This window comes from Drosophila kikkawai, chromosome 3L, assembly GCF_030179895.1.
Source record: "Drosophila kikkawai strain 14028-0561.14 chromosome 3L, DkikHiC1v2, whole genome shotgun sequence".
Lineage (NCBI taxonomy): Eukaryota > Metazoa > Arthropoda > Insecta > Diptera > Drosophilidae > Drosophila > Drosophila kikkawai.
In genome coordinates, this window is record NC_091730.1 from 18555080 (window position 1) to 18578579 (window position 23500).

The following is a 23500-nucleotide window of genomic DNA, read 5'->3' on the forward strand; positions in this document are numbered from 1 at the left end:
TATTTTGCTTTTGCCTCTTTTTTGCAAACGATTTTTGGTGGCTGTTGAGACTTGGATAAGCTGGGCTTAAGAGGGAAATAATGATAAAGTAAAAAGGGAGATCTAACTGTATATATAAGAGCATAATCCTGCTGTAGAATGGACATTTTAAGGCTTATTGTTGGCTGTATTTTGGGTGTTGCTCAGGGTTTTTAGAAATTAAATATGTTTTTTCTTAAAGTATCACCTTTTTTATATAAATTTTATTATTTATTTAAATAAATATTGAACATATTATTTTGTATGTTTTTAAGTTTGCTTAAAAGGCATAACAACCCTAGCTTTGTAACTTAATTTTTGTGTTAAACTTTTAGAAGCAGCTCTTAAATATAACCGAATAATGGGCATTGGAAAATTTGATTTTCACTCTGCTCGTTTCGCGTCCTTTGTGTGACTTTGGGCTTAATTTGATCCGCATAATGAGCAACTTGAACTGCATTTCCGCCGACAAACTTATCGCTTCGAAAAGAACAAACTCATTTATATGGCTTAGGCAAATGCGAATGTCTGTCGTGACAGATGACATGCAATTTTCAGGCTCAACAAAAATGCAATTAAAGCAAGCAGTTGGCCAGGGGCTAGGAATATCCAGAAAATAAAAATAAAAGCTTTCAAGTGTGAGGGTGAAGGAGCTTTAAAAGGCCTTTACCCTGGGAAATACATTAGAAACATGGCCGAAAAGTGTGGTGGGGAAAATGCGACAACTCCAACATGTGGCTGCAGTTTTTCCTTTTCTATTTCACTTTTTTCTCCTGTTCCTTTGGCCTGGACAATGGCGTTGCCAGGATTTTCATGTCAGTCCAAAGCTGAGCCGCAAACAAAGCGCCGGTCAGGCAGGCAGACCAAGTGCGATAAATCCTCGAGAAACACAACACCCGAACAGGGAGGGGATCCAGCAAATATGTATATATAGTATGCACATATATACTTAAAAGCACTTGAATATAAAAACCATTTGCCTGTACCATTTTTCGGGCGGTTTTTACGCCTGCGGTTAAATTGTATTAAAAATCAATTTGCAGCGCCTTCATGGGAATTCGATTTTCTCTGACCGAAAATGCCTCCGGGCTCAATGGGATTTTCCTGCATGCCTGTTGAAAGACCGACAAGCATTTAAGCATTTCCCAACACTGCAACACCTGCCAAAGAAGTTATCAAAAATTCATTTAGCAATGTGCTAAAAATAAGCAAAGTTTCATATTGGAATTCGAAAATATTTGGCCTGTAAACAGATTATTAAATATTTAAGAAATGGAAAAGAAAAAGTCTTGGAAGTTGGTAGGAAAAGTATCAACATGACAATAAAAATTATATAAGCATAAGTAAACCTTAGCTATAAAAACTCATTAGGTTTCTGCATTAGTTTTAATATTTAATTTCCCTCACCTAAAACACTTTGACATGACCTAATTACCAATATCTCATTAGCTTATAATGGCTTGTAAAGTGAGTAATTTATAATTTTCATATTCAAACACAAGCTGTCAAAGTCTAAAAAATAGGATATGTCACTCTTTAATTTCTCTGCCAAAGCAGTTTAATTTGTATATAGAAAAAACAACTTTAGATAATGTATAAATCAGAAAAATTCAACAATTAGCAGATAAAAAATAGTCGTATATATAAAAGCAATTATGAGGCCTGAGACGAACAGTGATTAAAATTAATTACACAATATTCATACATAAATGAAATCTGTTACAGTCACATTAAGGAAATATATATATGCAGATATGACATATAAACAGATATTAATATATAATATATATATATATTCCTGCGTTGATGTAAATTGATAGCCATGGGCCACCGATGAAACCGCAAACAGAACCACAAACAGGCCAAAAGACGAAAACCCGGCACCACCTATCAGTGCCATTTTACAGGACCTACTGCTTCTGGTCCACCACCATCTCCACCTCCTTCTCTCACCCCCATCCCCTATCCTGACCAGCATTGCGGCCATTTGTCGGCGGATTGGCCAGCGCCCATGAACAATGCAAATTGAATTCCAATGACGAGCTATCATTGATGCGTGGCTGAAATTTGCAATTCGTGTTTTGTCGCTCGGCCGGAAACAATCACAGAGCCAAATAGCAATAACATAAAAAAAAAATAAGGGCTTCTGACGGACAACGACAATTACACAAGACATTTAAAGCTTGCCCGAGGGGGAAAGGACATTTAAAAACATGGTTTTCCGATGAAAAAGAAATATAAAAGTGCAAAGATTATTTCAATGAAAGAGTTTCGCTACCAATAAACTGTTTAAAATTACTAATTAAGCGAAATATAATACAAATTAATTAAAAATAATAAAGTTTCTGTGAATTTATAAATTGTAATCTTTTTTTTGAGCAACTTTTAATGAGCAAAATATGATATCTTACAATTAAAACTTTTTAAAACTTGCTGAAACTCTGAACTTCTATTTACTTCTGTTTCTAAATTGTTTAAAAATGTTTCTCCTTGAAATCCACAAATTTATAACCTTAAATCGATGTGTTCTCAAACATTTTCATATCTCGTTATTCAAATAACCAAAGGAAGTAACCCAAACTCAACAATCCTTGAAAATCAATACGTACAGACCGAGCCAAACCGAAAATTCTCATTTGCATAGGTAAATATTATATATTCCGATGTCCCGAAAAGGTCACAAATGCTCGCCCCGGCACGGCATACATATATAAATAGGACAGCAGAACTCATTAGCAAATATTTGGCCTACTCCCAGCCTCAGCCCGAAAAAAAAAAAATACAGAATTGGAAAAAACACTTAACACTCAACCGCAGGTGGATGAGGCCGAAGGGATAGGAGACAGGGGACAGGACCGAGCCGCAAAAGCCCCGAAAAGGTCGAAACGAAGTTTGGCAAATCGTTTATAAATCGCTTAGTTGGCAACGCCGATGGTCATGTCCTCTTTGGTGGCCAGGTGGCAAAGTGGCAAGAGCACGACCAGGTGCAAGTGGGCGACCGCAGAGCGAGAGGCTCAGAGTCCTGAAAAGGAAATAAATGAAAGCGATTCCCGATACACTGATGCCATAGATAGCTCCGTTTCCGGCTGGAGCTACGGCAAAGGGTGAATAATTTCCCATATCCGCTGCATGCCGATCCCGTTTCCGGGATCCATTCGACCATCTACCCTTTGGCGTTGGGAACAATGAGACAAAGTTGCTGGCCTCAAACGCAGTAAACTTTCCATGCACACACACGCATGTGTGTGTGTGTTTGGCTTAGATGGCACCGCATGGTGCCGGAACCCTTAACCCCCATTTAAACCCATCCTGTAGCCCCCTTATCCTTTGCCAAAAATTTCAAACGGAACGGCGTGCCTGTAATTGCGGCCCATTGTCTATTCCAAATGACTGACTTTGAGGTAGGTCCAATGCAAACACGCCCCTGGACTTTCTCTTTGTCCTGGCAAAAATTTACGAAACTTCCTTAGCTCTCATTATTCAAGTTGAAAGCCGAATTTCCATTGAATGGGAACACTTTCCCGAAGTCCTTTCAATTTGATTTCCTTCGACTCGTTTGAGTTCGATCAGAGAGAGAGATTCGCAACTCAGTTGCGTTGCAGGGGTAAGTTGGAATGTTATCCTTAGAGTCTGAGGGGTTGTTAGAGGGTTGGAAAACCAGTATTGTTGTAACAGGTTGCAGGGTGAATTTCCCTTTTGCATTTTCTGTTTTAATAAAGTCATGTTAGAGATTCAGTTGGAGTTGTTTTTAAATAAACTTTGGCTTAAAATTATGAATAATTTAATTATATCATTTCTTTTGACTTTTTAAATGTCACAATTTATATATATTTATGTAAAATTTTTAGAAATGTATATAAATTGTCCCTTTAAAGGGGGAATTCCTAATCTATAGTATTAATAATGTAATATAATAGTCATATAATTTTATTTAAAATATTAAATATATATATTATATATACCCAAAGACACAAATAGCTTTTATTTAAAAAGTTAAAATGTCCTCGTGGCTGCATTGCATTACCTGCCCATTGATCTGGTTTCCTTAACAAACAATTCGCCTTGATTAAATTTTAATAATAAATGTGGCCACCTCTTTAAAACAACATTACAGCCAATGACCCACATTTCGATGTTGCTCTGTGTGCAATACGGCGAGGACTTCGCTTAAACCCAACAGAGATTTCAGCCGCGGAGGGTTGAGTCGCTGCTTTAAGAAGGGATGAACAACACGGCAACGCAACTTTTGTTGTCCGAGGACGAAACAAGGAAATAATGTAAACAGGACTGCGGGGTAGAAGCAGGACTGGGCAGCGCTGAAAAGTAGGCTTCATTCTAACACTTAACATGCTCGTTAAATGTCAAGCGGAAAGTTGCTGGAAAGTCAATGACCAGCTGAGGATTTCCCACACCAACGCCAGCGCGAAAATGTGAACAAAAAATGTAATAACAATAGCCAAAGTTTGTTTTTCGGAGTTGAATGAGCGCACTTAGTTAGCGCACGAAGGGTTTTCCATGGTGTTGAATACGAATTCCGTTGCACTCTTCTGCCGCGAAACGCTGGCTTTTTCCGCGCTTCGTGACATGTCCCAGGCCGTGGAAAAAAACAACAAAAAAAGAAATGTGATAAATTCTCGCGCGTCCGCTGGGGAAAATGTGGAACGCGACACAATCATTTTTGTGCGGCTTGTTATGGCGCTAAATGCAATTACAATGCCCGATTTTATATTATTTACAATACCCCTGGGCATATTCATTATTTATTTGCTGTCAATCTGTCCATCAGCACATTAACATTTACTAAACACACACACACACACTCCCCCTGAAAGTCACCGGAAGCCCAGACAAAAGGCTAACAAAGTCATAGTCCATAGTATGGTACTACATACAATGCAAATCCGAATTGTGAACGAAAAAATTAAATTATATATTTAACCTGCTATGCAAATTTCGTAACTGAATAATAGAAAGGGAAAGTGGTGTTTTCCGACACGGTTTCCACCTTCTCGGGCTGCGGCGCATCGTAAAATTGCCGAGATCCAAACCGCACTCAAAGAAATTATGCGAAAACAAATCTGCAGGGTTAGGGAAAATTCGCTCGAGTGGGGAAAACAAAACAGAACCCCCGCACGGAAAGAAAAATGCGGAAAAAGGGCAAATCAACACACGCACACACAAAGTGCGGGGGAAATCATAAAAGCAAAGGCGCGATGCCAGCGACGCGAATGAGCAAACAGCCTTAATAAAAATTTCATTTCCTTAATCAAATGCATTATCAAATTACAAATACAAAAACAACACCCACAGAGAGATACTGGGCGTGGCAACAGCGGCAGCATAAAAGGAAAACTCACTTCGCGGTCGCGGAAAAGGAAAAACGGAAAAAAGAAAAAGGAGAAATATCCTGCCACCTGCCCGTTGACAGCCACCAGTGTATATCCCCAATTGCCAGAGCCATGTGGAGCAAGCTCAGCCGATTTAAGGCGACCAGATAGCGCCGACCGACGAGGTGTGCCAGAGATACTAAACTCTATATAGCTCTTGGGTCGTTCCCTCGCAGCTCGACAGATTCAGAGCAGATAAAACTGCATTTGAGGGGAGCGAAAATCCAAGAAAATGCTCGTGAACAATTTGGGATGTCTTGTGTGAGGAATATGGCTAATAAGCTACTTTGTTATTAAAAAAGTTTGCTAAACTTAATTTAGTTTAATTTAGAATTAATTTCTTTGAAAAATTAAATAAACTAAGACGTTAATCAAGGTGAGAAATAATTATTAATTTATGGAACTCTTAACAAGACCATAAAAATTCTAAACATATATACTTACCCAAAACAAGACTAAATCAATATTAAATTTGTAATTAATTATAATTATTTTGAGTTAGTTAGTTAAATAATACTATTTTTTAACAACAGAAGTAAGGAACCAAACTTAAAATATAATTCAATTTATTTCTTTTCCATTTTATAAATTTCTAAAATTTATTTCAGACTCCCTATACATTTCTGGCGCACATTTGAACGCAACCTTAGGCCTAGGCCGACACCCTTAGCCCCCCCAGGCCGATCAATACCACCCACTTGGTGGCCATGCCGAGGCTTTGAATGTACAAGTGCACTCGCCACCAGTGCCTGGGCAGTGTTATCCCATTTTCTGCCATTTTCCCACGAGAAGGGAGAAAGGGAGGAGGGCGTCGAGTCTGGTGCTTGCTCGTTCAGCCAACCAATAAACACAACGCTTATTTCGTTATAAGCTAAAAAGTCAATGATTGCATTTGCATTCTGTTAGATTTCTGCATCGAAATTATGCCAACGTCTGGCCCTGGCTCTTGGGCACATTCCCGCAATCCCTTTTACACTGAACGAAACATTTTTATTTTATTTAAAGGTAAAATATTAAAGTAATATTTGTTACTTGGAATCTTAAAAAATGGTTGATGGAAATATTCATCTTATATTGTCTATTAATTTAATTTAATCTCTCAGAGATTTTCTTCATTTAAATAATAAAAGAAGCATCAGTATAACCGAAAATTAAGTTAAATATTTTATTAATATTTTTGTTAAGGGCATTTATCGCTCTTAAAAACCTGTGTATATCATTATTAAAGTCTCGTTTAGCCCGAAAATTATTTCTATAAACTTCGAAAGGCTTTCAAAACAATTACCATATCTTGGTTAAGTGTACTTGTAGCCTGTTTAGCCTGTTGTTGCCGGAAGCCTGGTGGGTGGCTTTGAAGGGTGGTGGCGGTGCTTGGCAGCCTGGCAACCTCGGCAAGTGCAAAGGCCTTTTGCGTGGTAAGGAAATTAGAAATGGAAATTATTATCGTAATTCGTAATGCTGCTGCTCTTGCTCCCACTGCTGCTCTCACTGCTGCTGCAGTTGAAGTTGTTGTTGCTGTTGTCTGTTGCTGTTGCTGTCATGTAATTACACAGCACCCAAACAACCCGAAGAGCCGAGGCGAAAGCGTTGATTGTTGTTATTAGAAGTAGTTTGCTGCTGCTGCTCTTCTGCTTGGCTTCCACTCGGGCAGAACTTGCGAGGAGATACCACCAGCTCCCGTCAACCTCGTGTTCCTTTGGCCTCCATTTGAAGGGAATTTATGTGGCGGAAGCTCTGCAAATGCTGAATGTGGTGCAAAATTCGACCTTTGCTATCATTTTGTTTTTCAAGACGATTTTCGTTATCGTTAAGGGAAAGTCCTCAAGTGGCTTTGTTTAGAATATGAATAGTAATAAAAATAGTTAAAAATAGAAACTAAAGATATTCACAAGCATATTTCCACTAAGACCTACTGGTTGAACTATAGATTTCCTGAGGCAACACCAAATACTAAATAATTTAAAGACTTTTAATTTGCTATTTGCTGCCTGTCCTCGCTTTTGGTTCATTGGCCTTGCCTTTACACAGGATATGTTATCGTATCCGAGGGTAACTCAAAGGGTTAATAGTCGCCCGGGGACAATGACATTGCGTCGAGGGAAGAGCCGAAACGTGGAAGTCAGCCTAAATATGTAGGCAAAGTGCGAAGTGCAAAGTGCAGGCCCAATCGATAAAAGTGGCTTCATATGCAATCGAGGCGGGCCCAAAAACACGGCCAAGCACTTCCGCTATCTCCGCAAAGTAAGGGTTTCGAAGAGCGGCAAGTTTAGCAGGGAGTTTCCCCGTCGCTTCCGCTTCCGCTTTCGTCCTGCAACGCAAGTGTTGTCTGCGTTTTCCGCCACTTCCTTGAGTCACAACAAAAACAGAAAAAACGCGAAGCGAAACGAAACGAGAGCGAGAAATAAAATAAATTTAATTGCCTACTTTGGTGCTGGACCTGGTTCCGGGTTGTGTCCTCTCGACTTAACCTGTTTTCCCTGCCACTTTTCCGCCGGCAAAATGGAAAATGCCGCCCATTGATTTTGCAAAAGGGGATGGGGAAATGGAGAGTTGGGGAAAAAATAAATAAATTTGCATTTGGTCGGAGCCAATCGCCTCCGCTTTTCCCAAGCCTTATCTCTGGCTTTCATTTCGAGTCGGAGGCGGATTTTCCGTCTAATTGATTCAATTTGTATTCATTTTGGCCACTCGACAAATGCAGAATGTTCCCCAGGCGCGCTGCGTTTGTAATTAAAAGAAAAATACATTTTTGAAATTAATTCATTTACATTTAAATAGAAAATTTTGACATAAGCCCGGAAATGCGCAGCCGAAATCAAACAATACCCAATCCGTTTTAATCAATGTATTTTTTTTACTTAAAAAGTCGATAGGATGTTGGAGATTTCAGGAATTTAATGAATAAATATGTAGTTTGAAAGTTTAGTTAACCCTTGGCAACGAACCACTACGGTTGAATTGAATGGAAATGGACTATATACTTAGTATATTATACTATATGACGATTAAATAAGAAATAAAAATGAAATAATTGAAACTCTGAAAATGTCCAATAGACTGTTTAAATCTGAAAACAAGGATAAGTTTGATGCTCAGGTTTATGATCTATCTAGATTAAAAACATTCAACAAATTTAAAAAAAAGGAAGAATATTGTAAAGGACGAATACATTTCTTTACAGTCACCCCAATAAGGGTGATTTATAAAAAACCAAGGAACTTATAAAAAGGATACTGTTAGAGAGGATAAAATAATCCCTTCTGTAAGGATATTTAAGTTTAAAGCGTGAATGCTAGACTCGAAGCGAAGGATTTTATATTTTATAGGAAATATTTCTCTGATAGTTATAGTACAGGATATTAAAATATTCCTGTTAAGTTCAAGGAGTGAAAGTCAGCCATATTCTTCAGATTGTAGCGCCATCCTGTGAGATTTTCAAGGACAATAGTCCTGCCAACTCCTTTGGAATGTATAATTTGAAACGAGTTGGCACGGTTGCTGTCCGTTGAGGTTCCACAGGATGGCGCTATTATCCTTTAATATCCTGAAGGAGCGCTCTTCTACCTGACAACATGCTAAGGTATATAAAACTATACTTTAAAATACTGGGGGAAAATAACGGTTAAACTCCGAAAGTGAGCTGGAGATATTTGCTTCTGGGATTTTGATTCTAGTGATATTTAATATAGGGTATCGTTGTTTTCCCTTACCCCCAAGAAAATATAACTTCTTCAAGAGTATATTGAAATATTTCTATATTAACATTTATTTGTAATGTTCTCTGCAGGTTGACATATTTGTTACTTATAAATACAATTTTCTCTCTACGTATATAGCCAGAACAATCGCAGGGAAATTAAATAAATTAATTAAATAGCAACAAAACAATTTAAGGCCAGCTGCAGCACTTGATGGCTTTTAATGCTTACAACAATTACATTTTTACCCGACTCACATTCTTCTCTAGTTTATACAAAAATCATTTAACGCGAACCATACATACAAATCTTTTTAAAACAAAAAAGGATACATAGTATTAATTTTCCCACTGATAACATGTCTTATTTTGATTGAAATATATTTCTAAAGCTGCTTTTCTGTGCCATCAACTATTTTTCACTCTTACAAAAATAACCAGGCCCGCTTTCCTCGATCATACGCAGATTCACACATATATTTTAAGTACGTAACTCTAAGTCAACAGGTTTATAATTTGAAAACCATAGCACTTGTTTGGAGTATATTCGAATAGTAATGTGCGGGTCCTAGATGTCACACCCTAGACACCTTAAGGATATAAATACATATAGTTTATAGAACTACGTACGTACACGAGTTGTATTGCCTATAGTAAGAAGTTTGCGCATGCTTTTCATTGGAATCTTTGTTCACATTTTGTATATCTTGAGCTGAAATATATGCTTACTCGCAAAATGGATCACTTTACGGAAAGAATTTCAAGATAATTGGTTATCCTTTACTTTACTGTTTGATAAAGGTAAATTTCAATTGTATTTCTTACTCGTTTTCAATGTGATTTGTTTATAGGTCTGTGGAAAATGAAGAAACAAAATTATTTGTATGCTATAATTCATTTTGAAGAGATTTTCTTGTCCTTTGATATTGGTATTAAATTTTCAAAATGATTAAAAAGCTTACTCGTTCTGCCTGGTAAGAATAATAATGAAATAAATCTGTAAATGATTCAATGATATCCAAATATAGTCTCGCAGTAAAGCTTACAAAGAAAGATATGCAGATGTGGGCGTGCTTCATCGATCCTTAGATATTATCGACCAGAGCCTCGGGCGTCTGGGGATCCGTGGTCATCTCATCGCTGATATCCCCCACCGAACTGGTGATTGTGGACAGGATCGAGGTCATGGTGGCGTTCAGCACCTCTGCACTGCTGGCCGCCACCGTGCTGTAGAGCGCCAGAGCTGTGGTGGTAATCACGGTGGCCAAGGCCGGACTTGAGGTGCTGGTGGTGGAGCTGCTGGATTGCGCAAGGCTGGCCAGCGTCGTGTTGAGCAGGAGCGGGGCCAGAGTGGTGGCCCCAGTGGTCGGCGGACTCATCGTACTCGTACTGGTCAGCGGCAGCGGGTGCGGCAGATGCCCGTGTCCATGGCCGTGGCCATGAAACTGTTCGAAGATCGAGGCGGGCACATAGGGATACGAGGGGCAGGGATTCGCCAGCTGCGGACCCAGCATGCTCTCGAACAAGTAGCCAATCAGGGAGCCTACCGTCAGGCCTACATTGTACGACAGGGTCATGATGTTTCCAGTTACCTCCTTCAGCGTTCCCGGCACCTTGGCCGGAGCTAGCATCATAGGCAAGCTGCCGGCCAATCCGTTGGTAATGCCCAGGGCAATCGTGAAGACAAACGGCGCCGTCTCGCCGGATATTACTGGACGCTGGCGTGGCGCACAGCAAAGCAAAAGGAGCGGCACCAGGACGATCCTTAGGCCGGACAGCAGGATCAGCTGGCGGCGTGACCACGGGTAGGGACTGGCGGCCAGGATTTTGCCGACCACGTCCGACGTATTGAAGCAGAACATGAGCAGCACCGGCATCCACGAGCGGAGGGCGCAGGACTGCACCTCCACCTCGATGCCCGGATACAGGGAGAGGGTCACGCAGTAGGCAAGGGCGATGCACACCATGTGTGGATAGATAACCTGGGCCACCCGCCATCTGGTCACGAATCCCTCGCGGATATCGCCCAACTTGCTCGGCCGGCAGCGACGCGGAGTGATCACGTGCTCCACCTTAAATGCAACCGTCGTGGGCGTTGTGGGCTCCTGGGCGGGAGGCGTGGCCGGAAGTTCTGGTAGCTGGCCCAGGGCCTCGATGCTACTCTCGCCGGCCGTCGGATTGGACAGCTCGTACACGGGATTGCTGAAGCTGAGGGCGTTTCCAGTGCCCTGTTGTCCCACCGATGTGGTTGTGGTGTGGGTGCCGTCCATCGAGAGCACTCCATACCGAGTGCCACTGGGCGCTCCATCAACCTCCTGCTGAAAGAACCAAAACCCAAACATTTGCAACTGTTTCTTGAAATCCTCCCTTGCCTCTCGACTCACCTCATCCGGCCGCAGTACAATCTTGGAGCAGGCTTCCACATGGAACCGCACAAACGGCGAATTGATGGTGGCCACATGCAGCAGGTAGCTAAAGAGTATGTAAAGGGTGGAGGTCAGAAAGAAGATGACCGTGGAGACGCGGTCGTTGTTGATGAGCAGCTTGGTCACCACACGATTGGAAGACACCAGGAAGCCGGCGATACTCTCGCCGGCCATCACCGCCTGGGTGTACTGCTTGGGCAGCATCGAGGCGAAGCCGTAGAAACTGGACTGCTGCACGGTACAACCGATGGCGGTCAGAGCCACCGCGGACATATTCACCAGGTACGCTGTATTTTGGGCAAACATATGCCAGGCCACTTCGCACACGGCCACAAAGATCAGGGTGGTGAAGGACACCATGTAGCCGAAGAGCACACGAGACTGAAATGGCGCCAACGACAAAACTATATTGTTTAGCAGGACAGTGGCGAATGCCACGAAAATGTACGTCATCGACATGTCCAGGGCCACGGGGCGACCGGGAAAACGCGCCTGCCAGTAATCCGCAGCAATGATAAAACTGTAAGCAGAACAAATTGTGACTAGCTTAATTTATAGGGAATTAAATAGGGGTTGCTTTTAAAATATATATTTAAAATATATGGACTTTAAAAACATACTTTCGGGAACTATTTTTAATGATTTTTGTAACTTAAACATCCTTCTCCTAATATAACTTACCTATTGTAAGGCAAAACAAACCCAATGCCCGCCGCCAATAGGGCCAGGTAGACGGAGTGCCTCTGATCCTTGGGGGCGCGCGTGTCAAACTCGGGACTGTCCATGCTGGCCGGATGCCTCAAGCCCGAGCCAGCTGGGGAATGGCTGCTCCTCGAACGGCCAGAGCCACGGCCGTCCAGCGGTTCGTATGTGGTCTCCTGTCCACCCCCATCCATGACTCACTGCTGTTGTTTTGCTCCTTAAAACCTTAACCAAAGTCGTATCCTTTGGTGGTTAAACTACTCGTTGGCTGCTGGACCTTGGCATTGTTTTCCAGATTGGCATGAGGACTCTCGGTTGCAGATTCGGAGCAAACGTTATACACAAATCGATAAACAACAGACACAAGTGGCCCAAACTCGCAATTAGCCACCACAACACTCAGCTGGTATCTGCAGTTTCAGCCGTAAAAACTTAACTGGGCTTGTAAGCCTTTAATTATTAGTGCCCTAATTCGTGGCTTTATTTTTTATTTGATTTATTTAAACCGCTTTCCGTGGGACATCTGCTCGTCAGCCTTTTGCTTTGCCGATGTCCTGGCATTTTTCTCACCACGCCCGCGTCTGCGCATGTGGCGTATGATTGATTTTATTCAACCGCGTCGGCTATCGGACCAAAAATAAGCCTGTTGTTGTTTTGAAAGCTGAAAGGGTGGTCTTTTTCTGAATGAAATGCTTCTTCTTCTGGTTTTGTAAGCTGACCACATTTGAATGGCTTATAATTTATATTTATAAGTTATAAATAAGCTAAAATAGCTAAGAGATGCTTTCGGAAAATGTATTTTTAAGATAATTACGAAATGGAAAATGATTTAGTTTTGGAAATCCCGTATATAAATAACTATTATTCCTTTAGTACTTCATCGAAAATTGTATTTCCCAGCGACTGAAGTAACAAATAAAGCTACAGCTCTAAGACTTAGCAAAAGTTAACTGAATAAATGGATATACACCGAGGTTCCACAACCTGCCGGTATCTCTTAGAGTTCAGCCAATAAAAAGGTACTCCTGCTGAAAATAAAGTAATTAGAAGGCCCCGTCCAGGATATATACTCCAATTTCTTGATTAATAATATACAGTTTTCGTATACATATATATTTAATAAATGATCAAATATGTTTACATAATTTTCGTATAACAAACGTATTTAATATTTTTCTCGTATAAAAAGCAACGCTTTCAGCCAATAAAATTACAAAAATATAAACCAAATTTTATTTTGTGACCAGAATTCAAAGTAAAAAATTAAAAACAGATCAACAGTTTTTTAAAACTTTTTTGAGAGTAAAACATCCATATAATAACTTTGTTTAATACGCGTATTTCGTTTATGAATAAACCTCAAAGGAATGAATGATTATTAACAGGGACCGTCACAACGATTTTAAAATTCATTAAAATTTGTTATTTTTTACAACAAAACTTGGACATATAAATTTCTTTTGAAATACATTTTACATTTCCAAGTCTTATTAACAGAAAACACAAATAGCTAACTTGTATTTCAGAGTCCCTGATTATTACATTTAATATTTATATTTTTCGTTATGGGAATAATAGTTAGTGGGGCTTTTTCGAGGCATCATCATAGCTGGGTGGCAAGTTCTGCAAGGAAATAATTAAAAATTTATAAAAATGTTTATAAATTTAAACCAATACTTACATTATATGAAGGTGGCATGTCACCGCCTCCCGATCCACTGGGTCCGCCTTGGTTATATGGGGTATTATATGCACTTGCTGCCGCCTCAGCTTCTTTGGAATCTGTTTGGAATACAGGAAATCCAGCTCATTACAAACCATGTGAGTTATTATATATTTTAGAATTCATTTCTGTAGTATTCCATTGACATCTCTTACAATTTGTGTTTATGGTATAAGAGCTGGGACCAGAAAAACACACATGGTAGCTGGTCTTTGGACTGGATAGAAATAATGATAAGTGCTGCCAAATCTTGCTACTAAAGGTTCGCATTTTGTAGGGGTTTAAAAGGGTAAAGAACAAGTTAAAGAGGAAACAAACGTTAAACAAAGTCACTATAAATTAAACTAATTGACGACTCGGCTTTTGTTAGTATTTGCATGTTTGGGGTTTAGAGGGTTAAACATCGAAAACAATAAGTCTTACTTGTTGGGGCTTGGCTTTTTGAGGTACAGTAGTTTGTTTGCTTTTATTACACTGTAAAAAATGGGTCAAAAGAATAAAGTTGTTTCCTTTAGGTTTTTGTAAATGAACTTTTTTTTCTGGTATTGATATTGGGTATTACGTGTAACTACAGATGATGTTTTAAATAAGGGAAATAAAAATCAAAATAGCGAAGAAAAATAATTTTTAAATTTAAATAACATAATAACAGTATATTATTTCGGGAATTTTTTTATTATCTACTTTTAGACACATATTCTTACAATTTGGACAACTAAGAAATAAAACAAGGTTTAGGCTCTGATAACTCTGTACATTTCTTGAAACTTCTTGATAGATTTTAAGATATCTTGCATAGTTTGTTCCATAATATTAATATACTTTATGGGTTTAATGATCCTACTAATACTTGATGACTTCCATTTCGATTCCCTTTTAATAAATATTTCTATACATTCATGAATCATTTCCTATTGATTACTTGTCATTCTTTTTATCACCACCTCCTTCAGCAAAAGTAAAAGCTAATTCAAATTGTGCATAGTTAAAGGAAGGAAATGATAATGAACTAAGTGATAAATGAAGATTAATTTAGGTTTAAGCTTTACTCACTTCCTGGCGGCAGGCTGAAGCCCATAAAGTTGACTCCCGAAGCGGCAGTTCCTCCAGCGGCCCCTGCAGCCTGCGACGGCTGCTGATTTGGTGGTGGTGCTCCACCCGGATAACCATTCGGCTGCTGAAGTCCCGGCGTGTTGAATCCACCGGGCACATTACCATAACCACCATACGGCGGAGGTCCATTGTAGTTCTGGGCCGGCTGCACATACGGAGCTCCTGGCGGGCAATTCGCGGGCGGACCACAAGCGCCATAGGGCGGTGGCTGGACATAACCGCCGGCCCAGCCCTGCTGTTGTCCATAGCCTGGCTGTTGCTGCCCGAAACCGGGCTGCTGCTGTCCGTAACCCGGCTGTTGCGGCTGCTGTGGCGGCGGTGCTGAAAAACCATACCAAGTGGGTTCAGACGGCGGCGGAGCCTGCGGCTGCTGTGGTTGTGCTGGCTGTTGGTAGGGTGCCGGTGGTGCTAAGACGAGAAAGATGGGAGAGAGAGTGCCCCAGTGGGTTAAACGAAGCGTGTGCGGTGCGTGAATTTCGATTTTCGGGGTGGGTTAAGCAAGGCCTTTTCCAATTCGCGTCGCATTGTGCCAAAACAAAAGCCGAGTAGTGCTGCCTGAATGGAGTGTCTGGTGCCTGGGAGTACTTACCAATACCCGGATACGGCGGCGGATTGTCGCTCATGAACACCGTGTTCGGAGCCGGGCCACTGAAGGCGTCGTGCTGCGGCAACCAGCCGTAGTAACCTGGTGGCGGCTGGTATGCCGGTGGTGGTGCCTCGTTCCAAGCTCCAGCCGGCTGGTAGGGTGGCGGATCATCGCCAGCAAGGCCGCCGCGATGGTAGTTGTTCATCGCAGTCTTGGCGGAGCGCAACAGAGCTTGGCCATATCTACAAAATAAAATTAACAATTAGCTAAAGGAAAAGTAAACATAGGGCTTATTTCCTTACTCTATGGCACCGCCGGCCTTGAAGTGAAGCTTGAACTTGACCTCGCCCACATAGTTGCCGTTGGGCTGGGCGCGCACCTTTCCCTTGATGTAGTTGGCCCCGAAAACCGGCTGCTCAATCTCCACGTCCGACAGGGCCACAAACGGAGCACTGAACGACTGCATGGCGTCCGACGACTTCTTGTTGTTGAAGATCATCCGGTGGGAGGTCAGGTAGATCCTGCCCGCCTTGGATCCCTTGAAGATGGGACTGTCCTGCCCGGAAAACTCCATGGAAACGCTGTCACTGTGCAGCAGGATGCTGTGGAAGGAAATAGGGCAAGAGTTCGTATCAATATTTCCCATCAATTAATCAATCAACGGATGCCACACGTCAGTGTTTACATTTGTGGTATCAGTTGCTGATTTCCACTGAAGATTATGGGTCTTCTCCGGATACTTACTACTCCCCAGCGTGGATGAGTACGCCGTTGTTGGCGTGTGCCGTGTTCACCGACATGCTGGATTGGTTTTAAACCGAAATTTACACGAATTTTCCTGTATTACGTTTCGAATGCGGTTTGTTTTTCCTTAAAAATCTGACGACAGCTGATGATTCATGGCAGCGATGGGCGAACGTCGATTATGTTCGATTGCTTTTGGTATACCCCGCCTATCGATAGCTATCGGACTGGGGCTGCTCGTCGCTAGAGGAAATTATTTTTTTACACTACCTTTGGCGTACAATTGCGGGGGCTATAATATGCGTAAGTGATGAAATAATAAGTTAAATAAAACCTTAAAAGGTAAAACAAAGCATCAGGAGTGAAAATAATGCTCTGGAAAGGTCGAAACACGGGCCATTTGTGTGGGCATCACCTGTAATCAGCGAGGGCACTTACGCCATTTTGCAGACCACCCACCCCCCCAAAGAGAAAAAAATAGTGGTAATCGAGAATTTTGGGGCTCCGCAGCTGATTGTTATTTTGCTTTATTACCGGCTTTGTTAATACCGTTATTTTTAGTTATTTAATAGTATTGCTTACCTCCTTTGCAGTACCGCTCTTTGGGACCATGCCGAACGGCGTCAGTTTGCCAAATCACCCGAATTTCCTCAACCAACTGGCGGCCGCCATCTCCACGGTGGCCACCACCACTGCGGGCGGTGGCGGCGGCGGCGGCGTAGGAGGTGCTATCACCATGGGAGCCACATCGCCGCCCAAGCAAGCATCCAACAATAAGACAGTTAAGCCCCAGCAGCAGCCGCAGGGCAGTGCTCCTATGGATCTGGAAAACGAGAATGAACACACGGCGGACGTGACATCAACCACGAACCACAAGGATCCCAAGCTGCAGGCCACATCCGCCGGGCTCTCGCTGCCAGACTCAGCGCAGCTCTACCTGAACGGACTGATGCAGACGCCGCCGGGGTATCTGTACTTTCCGACCATCCAGGCGGGCAGTGGTCCCGCTGGCGGGAACACTTCCGCCACCGGAGGCGCATCCGCTTCATCTGTGACAGCGACAGGCAGCAACACCAATGCCCAGATGCTTATGGATCCCACGGCCATGATGGCAGCGGCCATGCAGCAGATGCAACAAATGCACTACGCTGCAGCAGCGGCGGCGGGAATGCCCTCGGAGGCGGGAGCAGTGGAAGCAGCCCTCTCGGCGGGTAAGACTACATTTTGGGATATTTCTATGCTCCAACTTACCGAATTTTTACCCTCTCCCTCAGATGGCACAGGAGCGGCTGGCCTCAAGGAGGTTATCAAGACGAAGAACTGCATTCTGTTTCCGCCAAACCCCAATGCTCCGCCGCCCACCATACGCGACCGACCGCCCGGCTGTCGCACTGTTTTTGTTGGAGGACTGCCAGAGAACATAACCGAGGAGGTGATCCGTGAGATATTCGAGTCGTGCGGGGAGATCACCACGCTGCGCATGTCGAAGAAGAACTTCTGCCATATCCGTTATCGCCAGGAGACAGCCATAGATCGTGCCATCTACCTATCTGGCTATAGGTTGCGAATTTCGGCGCTAAATGAACCGCCCAACTTTGGACGTCTGCATGTGGACTATGCGCAGGCTCGGGATGACCAGTACGATTACGAGTGCCGGCAGAGACAGCAACAGCGGGAGCAGCGTCACCGGGAACGCATGTCGCTGGACAGAATGCGTTCGCAGTCACCGCCACCCATTCCCCACTATACGGATCACGAGGCAACGGCCGTAGCAGAGCATTTGCGCACCAACGAGACCTTTGTAAAGGCCATCCAGACAATCACCGCCTGGCTGGAGCGCGGTGACTGCACCAAGCGCAATGCCAACATCTTCTATTCGATGATCCAGAGCACCCACGCCCACGTGCGGCGACTCCACGCCGACAAACTGCAGCTGGAGGAGGATCTGAAGAAGGCCAGGGATAGCTACCGCAAGCAGATGGGCACCATGTCCACGCAATGTAAGTATTCCAGCCGATCGGCCGCCGGCAGATCAGCTTTCTTAGCTCTTAGACTAGACGGGAATTTTACATAGGTGCCGCTCCCACTTTGAAATCCTATTTTTTCTATTTTCGTTGCGCCCGGGTTAGCCTCTTAGCGTCTGTATATCTGAACAATCTACCAGCGTTCCACAAACACACCACCCACTCGAACAACACACACACCATGCCCACCAAACACACACACACTTTAGCAAAACTAGTCATCGAAATATTAAATGCCGAAACTCCATATTAAGAACTCACTGTCTAAAATTTGCTCGCCCCAAAAAGACGAAGGAGCAAACCCAAAAAATCCAAGCAGGATCAGGTAAAGCCTAGCAAAAAATAAATTAAAAAAGACCAAGCCAAAGGCCGCCGCACACTGAGCAGAAAAATCGTTTAAGATGAAGAGGCGATCAAAGTAAGATCAGTATGTTCTTTAAGAACTTTAAAGCGAGGTTTTAAATTAAAATGTTGCAAGATTTAATTAAAGATTTTATAAATAAAGTTTTTATCTGAAAAGGATTAAAGATATAAAGTAAAGTTCAGTATTTTCTTCGAATCTATCTCCTTATTTGTATTATATAATGCAGATAAAGGGATCGAATTCAACACTAAATTACATTTGTCATAAATATGTCACAAAAAATTCATTTAAATTAAATGTAAACTAAAAATCTTCTACAAAGAACATTAATTTTTGATTATTTAATATTTTATGGCTTACTTCTAGACATTTAAATTAATTTTAAATGTGAAACCATTTCGGTGGCACCCCTGTTAACTGAAAACAGTATTAGACACATTTTTTTAAATAAATTACTAATAATTAGCAAATTCTGTGACTCTCCTGTAGCAATATATTATAAATATGCCAAAGATATAACAGTTTTCACAACTTATAACGAACTACAGCTTAATTAGTTACCAATTTTCTATGCACTACTTTGATCTCCTCATTCGCTGATTCGCTCCACTGTGCGGCTGATTATCTCTTCACTTTTACTGTGCCTCGGACACCATCACAATAGTCCGCTGAAGTCTGCTTAAGGGCCCAAAGGTTTGTAAGAAGCCGCAAAGGCGAAGAAAAACAAATTCGAGACATTTTCGCTGACAGAGTTAAGGAATAAGCTTCCTGTAGACCCAAAACCCTCTCTCAGACTCGGACAAATCTAAAGATAGGTAATGAATCACTCTGTTGTATTCTCTCTAGATTGTACCTAATATATCAAATCTTAAATAACCGTAACTATTTTACATATACATACATATATAATTGCTATGCGAGGGTCTCTCCTGTAGATTAATTCAATTTATAATTTCTCACTCATTTGATTCGCAAAAGAGCAAGTCTAGTTATTTAATAATAATAATATAAAAAAAGGTGAAGAGCAAGACTGAACTCCAAATCCAGAAAACAACATCAAAAATACCCTCTGTCCTCCCTTAATATTATTATATATTATTGCATTATTGTTCAGTCACTCAGATTGAAAAAGTGTTCAATGCCGCTAGTCACAAGAAGGTTTGGGACCATTTCACCAAAGCCCAAAGAAAAAACATCGATCAATGGAAGAAGTTAGCCACGGTACGTACTAAAATGTTCAAATAATCCAAATACGAACAACCTCAACCTCAGAAGTTGCCAAATGTTGTGTATAAAAGCCAAATGTACTGTCCAATAATCTCGATTCACTACTGTAACGCTCGTGTTATTGTTCCTGTTATTATTATTATTATTATTTGTATTATTATTGTGGTGTTTCTGTAGTCGTAATCGTAATCGTAGTTGTCCTTACATCTTCACTAATGCGATTTTGTGTTATCCATATCAGTCTGCACGTCGCCACATTTACCCCTACTACTACTGTATGTTTCCATAGCAGACGCTAATTGTTGTTCATTAATTGTTAATTTTCTCATGTTTGTTCCCTGCATTAATACGTCATTTAGTTGTTTGTTCGAAAGATTATCAAAATTCCCATATTATCGGTTCTGCTGATGTCACTTAACAAAATTCCCGACCTAATCTAGATGTAATTCGCAAGTCTGTTGAATTCCTTGTTTGTAACCTGGTTTAAACATTAAAATATATATCTAAGAATTTTAGAAACTGTTTAAAATTATTTTGTATCTATTGTTTAAGCAGTTTCCTTGTCATAGACATTCATTAGGTTTATTTTATAGCTTCGCCTCTTTTCTAAAATGCTTTTAATCTATATATTTTCTTAGCTTTGGAACATATATCATTTGTTTATGGTTTTTTTTCTATCTCTTTTTACTAAGCATTTGCATAACATTTTCAATAAGCTTTAAATACTCTCTAAACTAAACGTAAAAGTTAGACAAATGTCCACAATTTTCCAAGTTTTTCTTAACCTAAAAATAAAATGTTTTTTAAAAAGAAAAATTGGAAAATTTGTCGGATTGGTTGTGGTAAATTAAAAATGAAAAACTAAAAAATTGTTGCTGCTGAGATACATGATGTTGAGTAACAAAGGAAAAAAAAACAAATTAATAATTAATAGCAAAAGAAAGAATCGAAAATTCAAAAACTCTCTTTTTGAAAAGGTGGCGAGGTAAGTAAGCGGACCAGTACAGAGTCGTGAAACAGGAAACCAATTTGATTGATGCATTCTTTAAATACGCAAATTTTATAGCTAGGTTCTAGATCTATAATCTGTATAAGCAATGGAATCAAAATGAAAACCATATACCCTTTCAACTGGTAGAAATGGGAAATTAATTAAAGGTCTTTCGCATGCCAATGCAGGAACTGCGAACGGTCCAGATCACCGACGATGAAATGGAAATCTCCGACGATGAGCGGGACTACGAGAGGCGTGGCCCGGGCGCCAAGAGAATGCGGTATGACAGCGATAGTTTGAAGGTGAGCTTAAATTAAATAAAATCCATAATAAAATAAAAAAAATATTTCACAATTTATTTTAGGACGAAAACGACTCGCTGCGCTGTCAACTGGAGGCCATTCGCCATGAGATGACTTTGGAGCGCAGCGACTATGTGCAGCGCGAGAAGCAGATCAAGGTGCTCCAAGAAACCATTCGCAACATGCAGACACAGCTGCTGCAGACGAAGATGCGCGAACAGAAGGACACCAAGATCATAGAGCAGCTTGAGCGGAATCTCAAGGATGCCGGTGTAAAGCAACTACTGCTAAAGACCAAAATCAAGGAGACGGCCGACAAGTTAAAGAACAGGGAGGCCAAGAACAGCAACGGTGCTGCCTCGAACTCTTCCAACGCCTCGAATCTCGACTATGGCAGCGACGATTCGTGCAGTGAGGAGACCCCAGAGCCTTGTCGGCAGTCGGAGCCGGAAATAATTGATATCGATAAGGTGGACGATGATGTGAGGATCATAGAGCACCAGAGCGGTGTGGTGGAGATCCACGAAATCGAGGATGATGAGAATCTGGAGGCCACAAAGGCGACCTCCGTGGAAACCAAAGAAAAGGAGTCAATTACACAGAATAATTCTAAGGTCAACAATGTGGAGACCATTGCAGAGGAGACACCAATATCGCACAGGGAAAAGGTTAGTTTAGGTCTGTTCTATGTTCCTGATCTTTTATCCCTTCCCTTTTTATTCTAGGCCTCCTTCCAGACCCTGGCCCTTTCCGAGGCTAAGATAATTGCTCTGGCCTCCGCCTACCTGGTGCTGCATCCCCATGGCGTGGACATTGCCAACATAGCCAGTTACTTAGGCGGAATGCTCTGCCACAACAACGCTGCCCCCAGTAACCTAGATGATCTTGCCAATATACTCAGAAAGTACACCAATCTCTTCAAGGCCAAGGATGAGGCCAAGTGGCGGTTCTGCGGCTTCAGCGAGTCGACGGAGCCGTAGGGTGGAGGAGGATTTCAAGTGTGTGGATTGTAGACTCGAATAAGAATGGACAATTGAATGCTTTAATTATGTTACAACTACATATATCATAATGCCTAGCGGGTAAGAGGGGAGGAGCAGAGTGACATGTTAACCGACGGATGGACGCAAGTCTTTCAGTGCAATCACAACTTAATGAGACCAGTTCCAGTTTTTAAGGGCAAGTACTCGTAGTTAACTCTTATCAGAAGAAAGACACCACAAACTAACTACCGTTTCAATTATTTAAAAAAACTCAACAACCTAATGAATAATTATACATCTAAGCTAAATGAATTCAATATATACACACAAATATATATACATAAATATTTTAAATATAAAGCTGAGAGGCCTCAAGACGCAATTGTTGCTTAATGTTGACGCAAGAGCCGAAGGAATGGAACCAAATAAATTTTATGCTAAACTAAATGACTACTTCCCTGTGTTTGGGATAAGGAAATATGAGTTGGATAAGTAAAAAAAATATTTTAAATTGAAATTACAAGTTAATTGTAAATTCCATTTGATACTGGATTCAATTTAAAGTGATTCAAAAAATAGTCCAATCAAGTGAATCAATAAATAATTAATAAGAATTCAAGTCGTGTGATAATTTATTTATTTTTAAAATATTTTCTTTATGTTATTTTAGTTCTTGCAGCAATCGTTCGTGGCTTTAGTAAAATTATCCTGTGTGCGCTTCAGATTACGTGATAAGCTTACGTTGCTTGCGTAAGCCGTAATAAAGTGCGCGAAAAGAAGCTGCGCGTCCTCTGCCAAGGACGATGCCGCAAGCATCCTTCAGGACCGCCCACAATTGGGCTTAAATGACGTGATGAAATTCCACACGTAGGCTTTAAATTTCCACAAACCCCCCATTTGTGACGTCAACGTAGTTTAGGAAGAACGTTACGGTTAAGCATAATCCGTAATAGGAAGCGATGGAAGAACGTTAAACACAGGGAGAGATGGCAGAGCACCAACAACAACCATACGAAAAGATAAAAGTACAGCAACAACAATAATTACATGGAGAGATGGCAGTAACAGCTACAACAACAAAAACAACAACCACAGGGAGAGATGCAAGAGAGCACAAGAACAAGAGCGCTAAATTTCCCACAAAAGCAAAAGCAACGTACTAACGGTGTGTGTTCAGCAGTGCTTTTCTACCGCTCTGCTGCTGCCGCCG

The 23500-nt window shown here is 41.4% G+C and overlaps 3 protein-coding genes across 11 annotated transcripts; 1 reads left to right on the top strand and 2 right to left on the bottom strand.

The window, feature by feature from the left end:
* Nucleotides 1-9746: 9746 nt before the first annotated feature.
* Ent3 (equilibrative nucleoside transporter 3) lies at nt 9747-12789 on the bottom strand. 2 transcript variants are annotated; one of them, XM_017160994.3, is made up of 3 exons: nt 12210-12789; nt 11487-12048; nt 9747-11417 (listed from the first exon to the last, which is right to left on the bottom strand). In XM_017160994.3, the coding sequence occupies exons 1-3, from the start codon at nt 12422-12424 to the stop codon at nt 10188-10190; spliced, it is 2007 nt and encodes a 668-aa protein (XP_017016483.1). In that variant the 5' UTR covers nt 12425-12789; the 3' UTR covers nt 9747-10187. The 2 variants fall into 2 exon arrangements, with proteins under 2 accessions (XP_017016483.1, XP_017016482.1); XM_017160993.3 differs by having other exon boundaries at nt 9747-11420.
* A 516-nt stretch (nt 12790-13305) lies between these two features.
* Wbp2 (WW domain binding protein 2) lies at nt 13306-16568 on the bottom strand. Of its 7 annotated transcripts, XR_011444794.1 has the most exons (7): nt 16397-16566; nt 15955-16254; nt 15656-15894; nt 15007-15474; nt 14377-14427; nt 14109-14209; nt 13954-14012 (listed from the first exon to the last, which is right to left on the bottom strand). XR_011444794.1 is itself a non-coding variant. In XM_017160883.2 (6 exons), exons 1-6 carry the CDS (start codon nt 16450-16452, stop codon nt 13809-13811), a joined length of 1122 nt encoding a protein of 373 aa, XP_017016372.1. In that variant the 5' UTR covers nt 16453-16568; the 3' UTR covers nt 13306-13808. The 7 variants fall into 7 exon arrangements, 6 of the variants coding, with proteins under 6 accessions (XP_017016372.1, XP_017016371.1, XP_017016377.1 ...); XM_017160883.2 differs by lacking the exons at nt 14109-14209; nt 14377-14427 and adding an exon at nt 13306-13853 and having other exon boundaries at nt 13912-14012; nt 15007-15387; nt 16397-16568; XM_017160882.2 differs by lacking the exons at nt 14109-14209; nt 14377-14427 and adding an exon at nt 13306-13853 and having other exon boundaries at nt 13912-14012; nt 16397-16565.
* A 47-nt stretch (nt 16569-16615) lies between these two features.
* LOC108070423 (ecto-NOX disulfide-thiol exchanger 2) lies at nt 16616-22735 on the top strand. 2 transcript variants are annotated; one of them, XM_017160876.3, is made up of 7 exons: nt 16616-16699; nt 16990-17607; nt 17671-18396; nt 19899-20005; nt 21191-21307; nt 21370-21975; nt 22033-22735. In XM_017160876.3, exons 1-7 carry the CDS (start codon nt 16696-16698, stop codon nt 22285-22287), a joined length of 2433 nt encoding a protein of 810 aa, XP_017016365.2. In that variant the 5' UTR covers nt 16616-16695; the 3' UTR covers nt 22288-22735. The 2 variants fall into 2 exon arrangements, 1 of the variants encoding a protein (XP_017016365.2); XR_011444793.1 differs by lacking the exons at nt 19899-20005; nt 22033-22735 and having other exon boundaries at nt 21370-21391.
* The last annotated feature ends 765 nt before the right edge of the window (nt 22736-23500 follow it).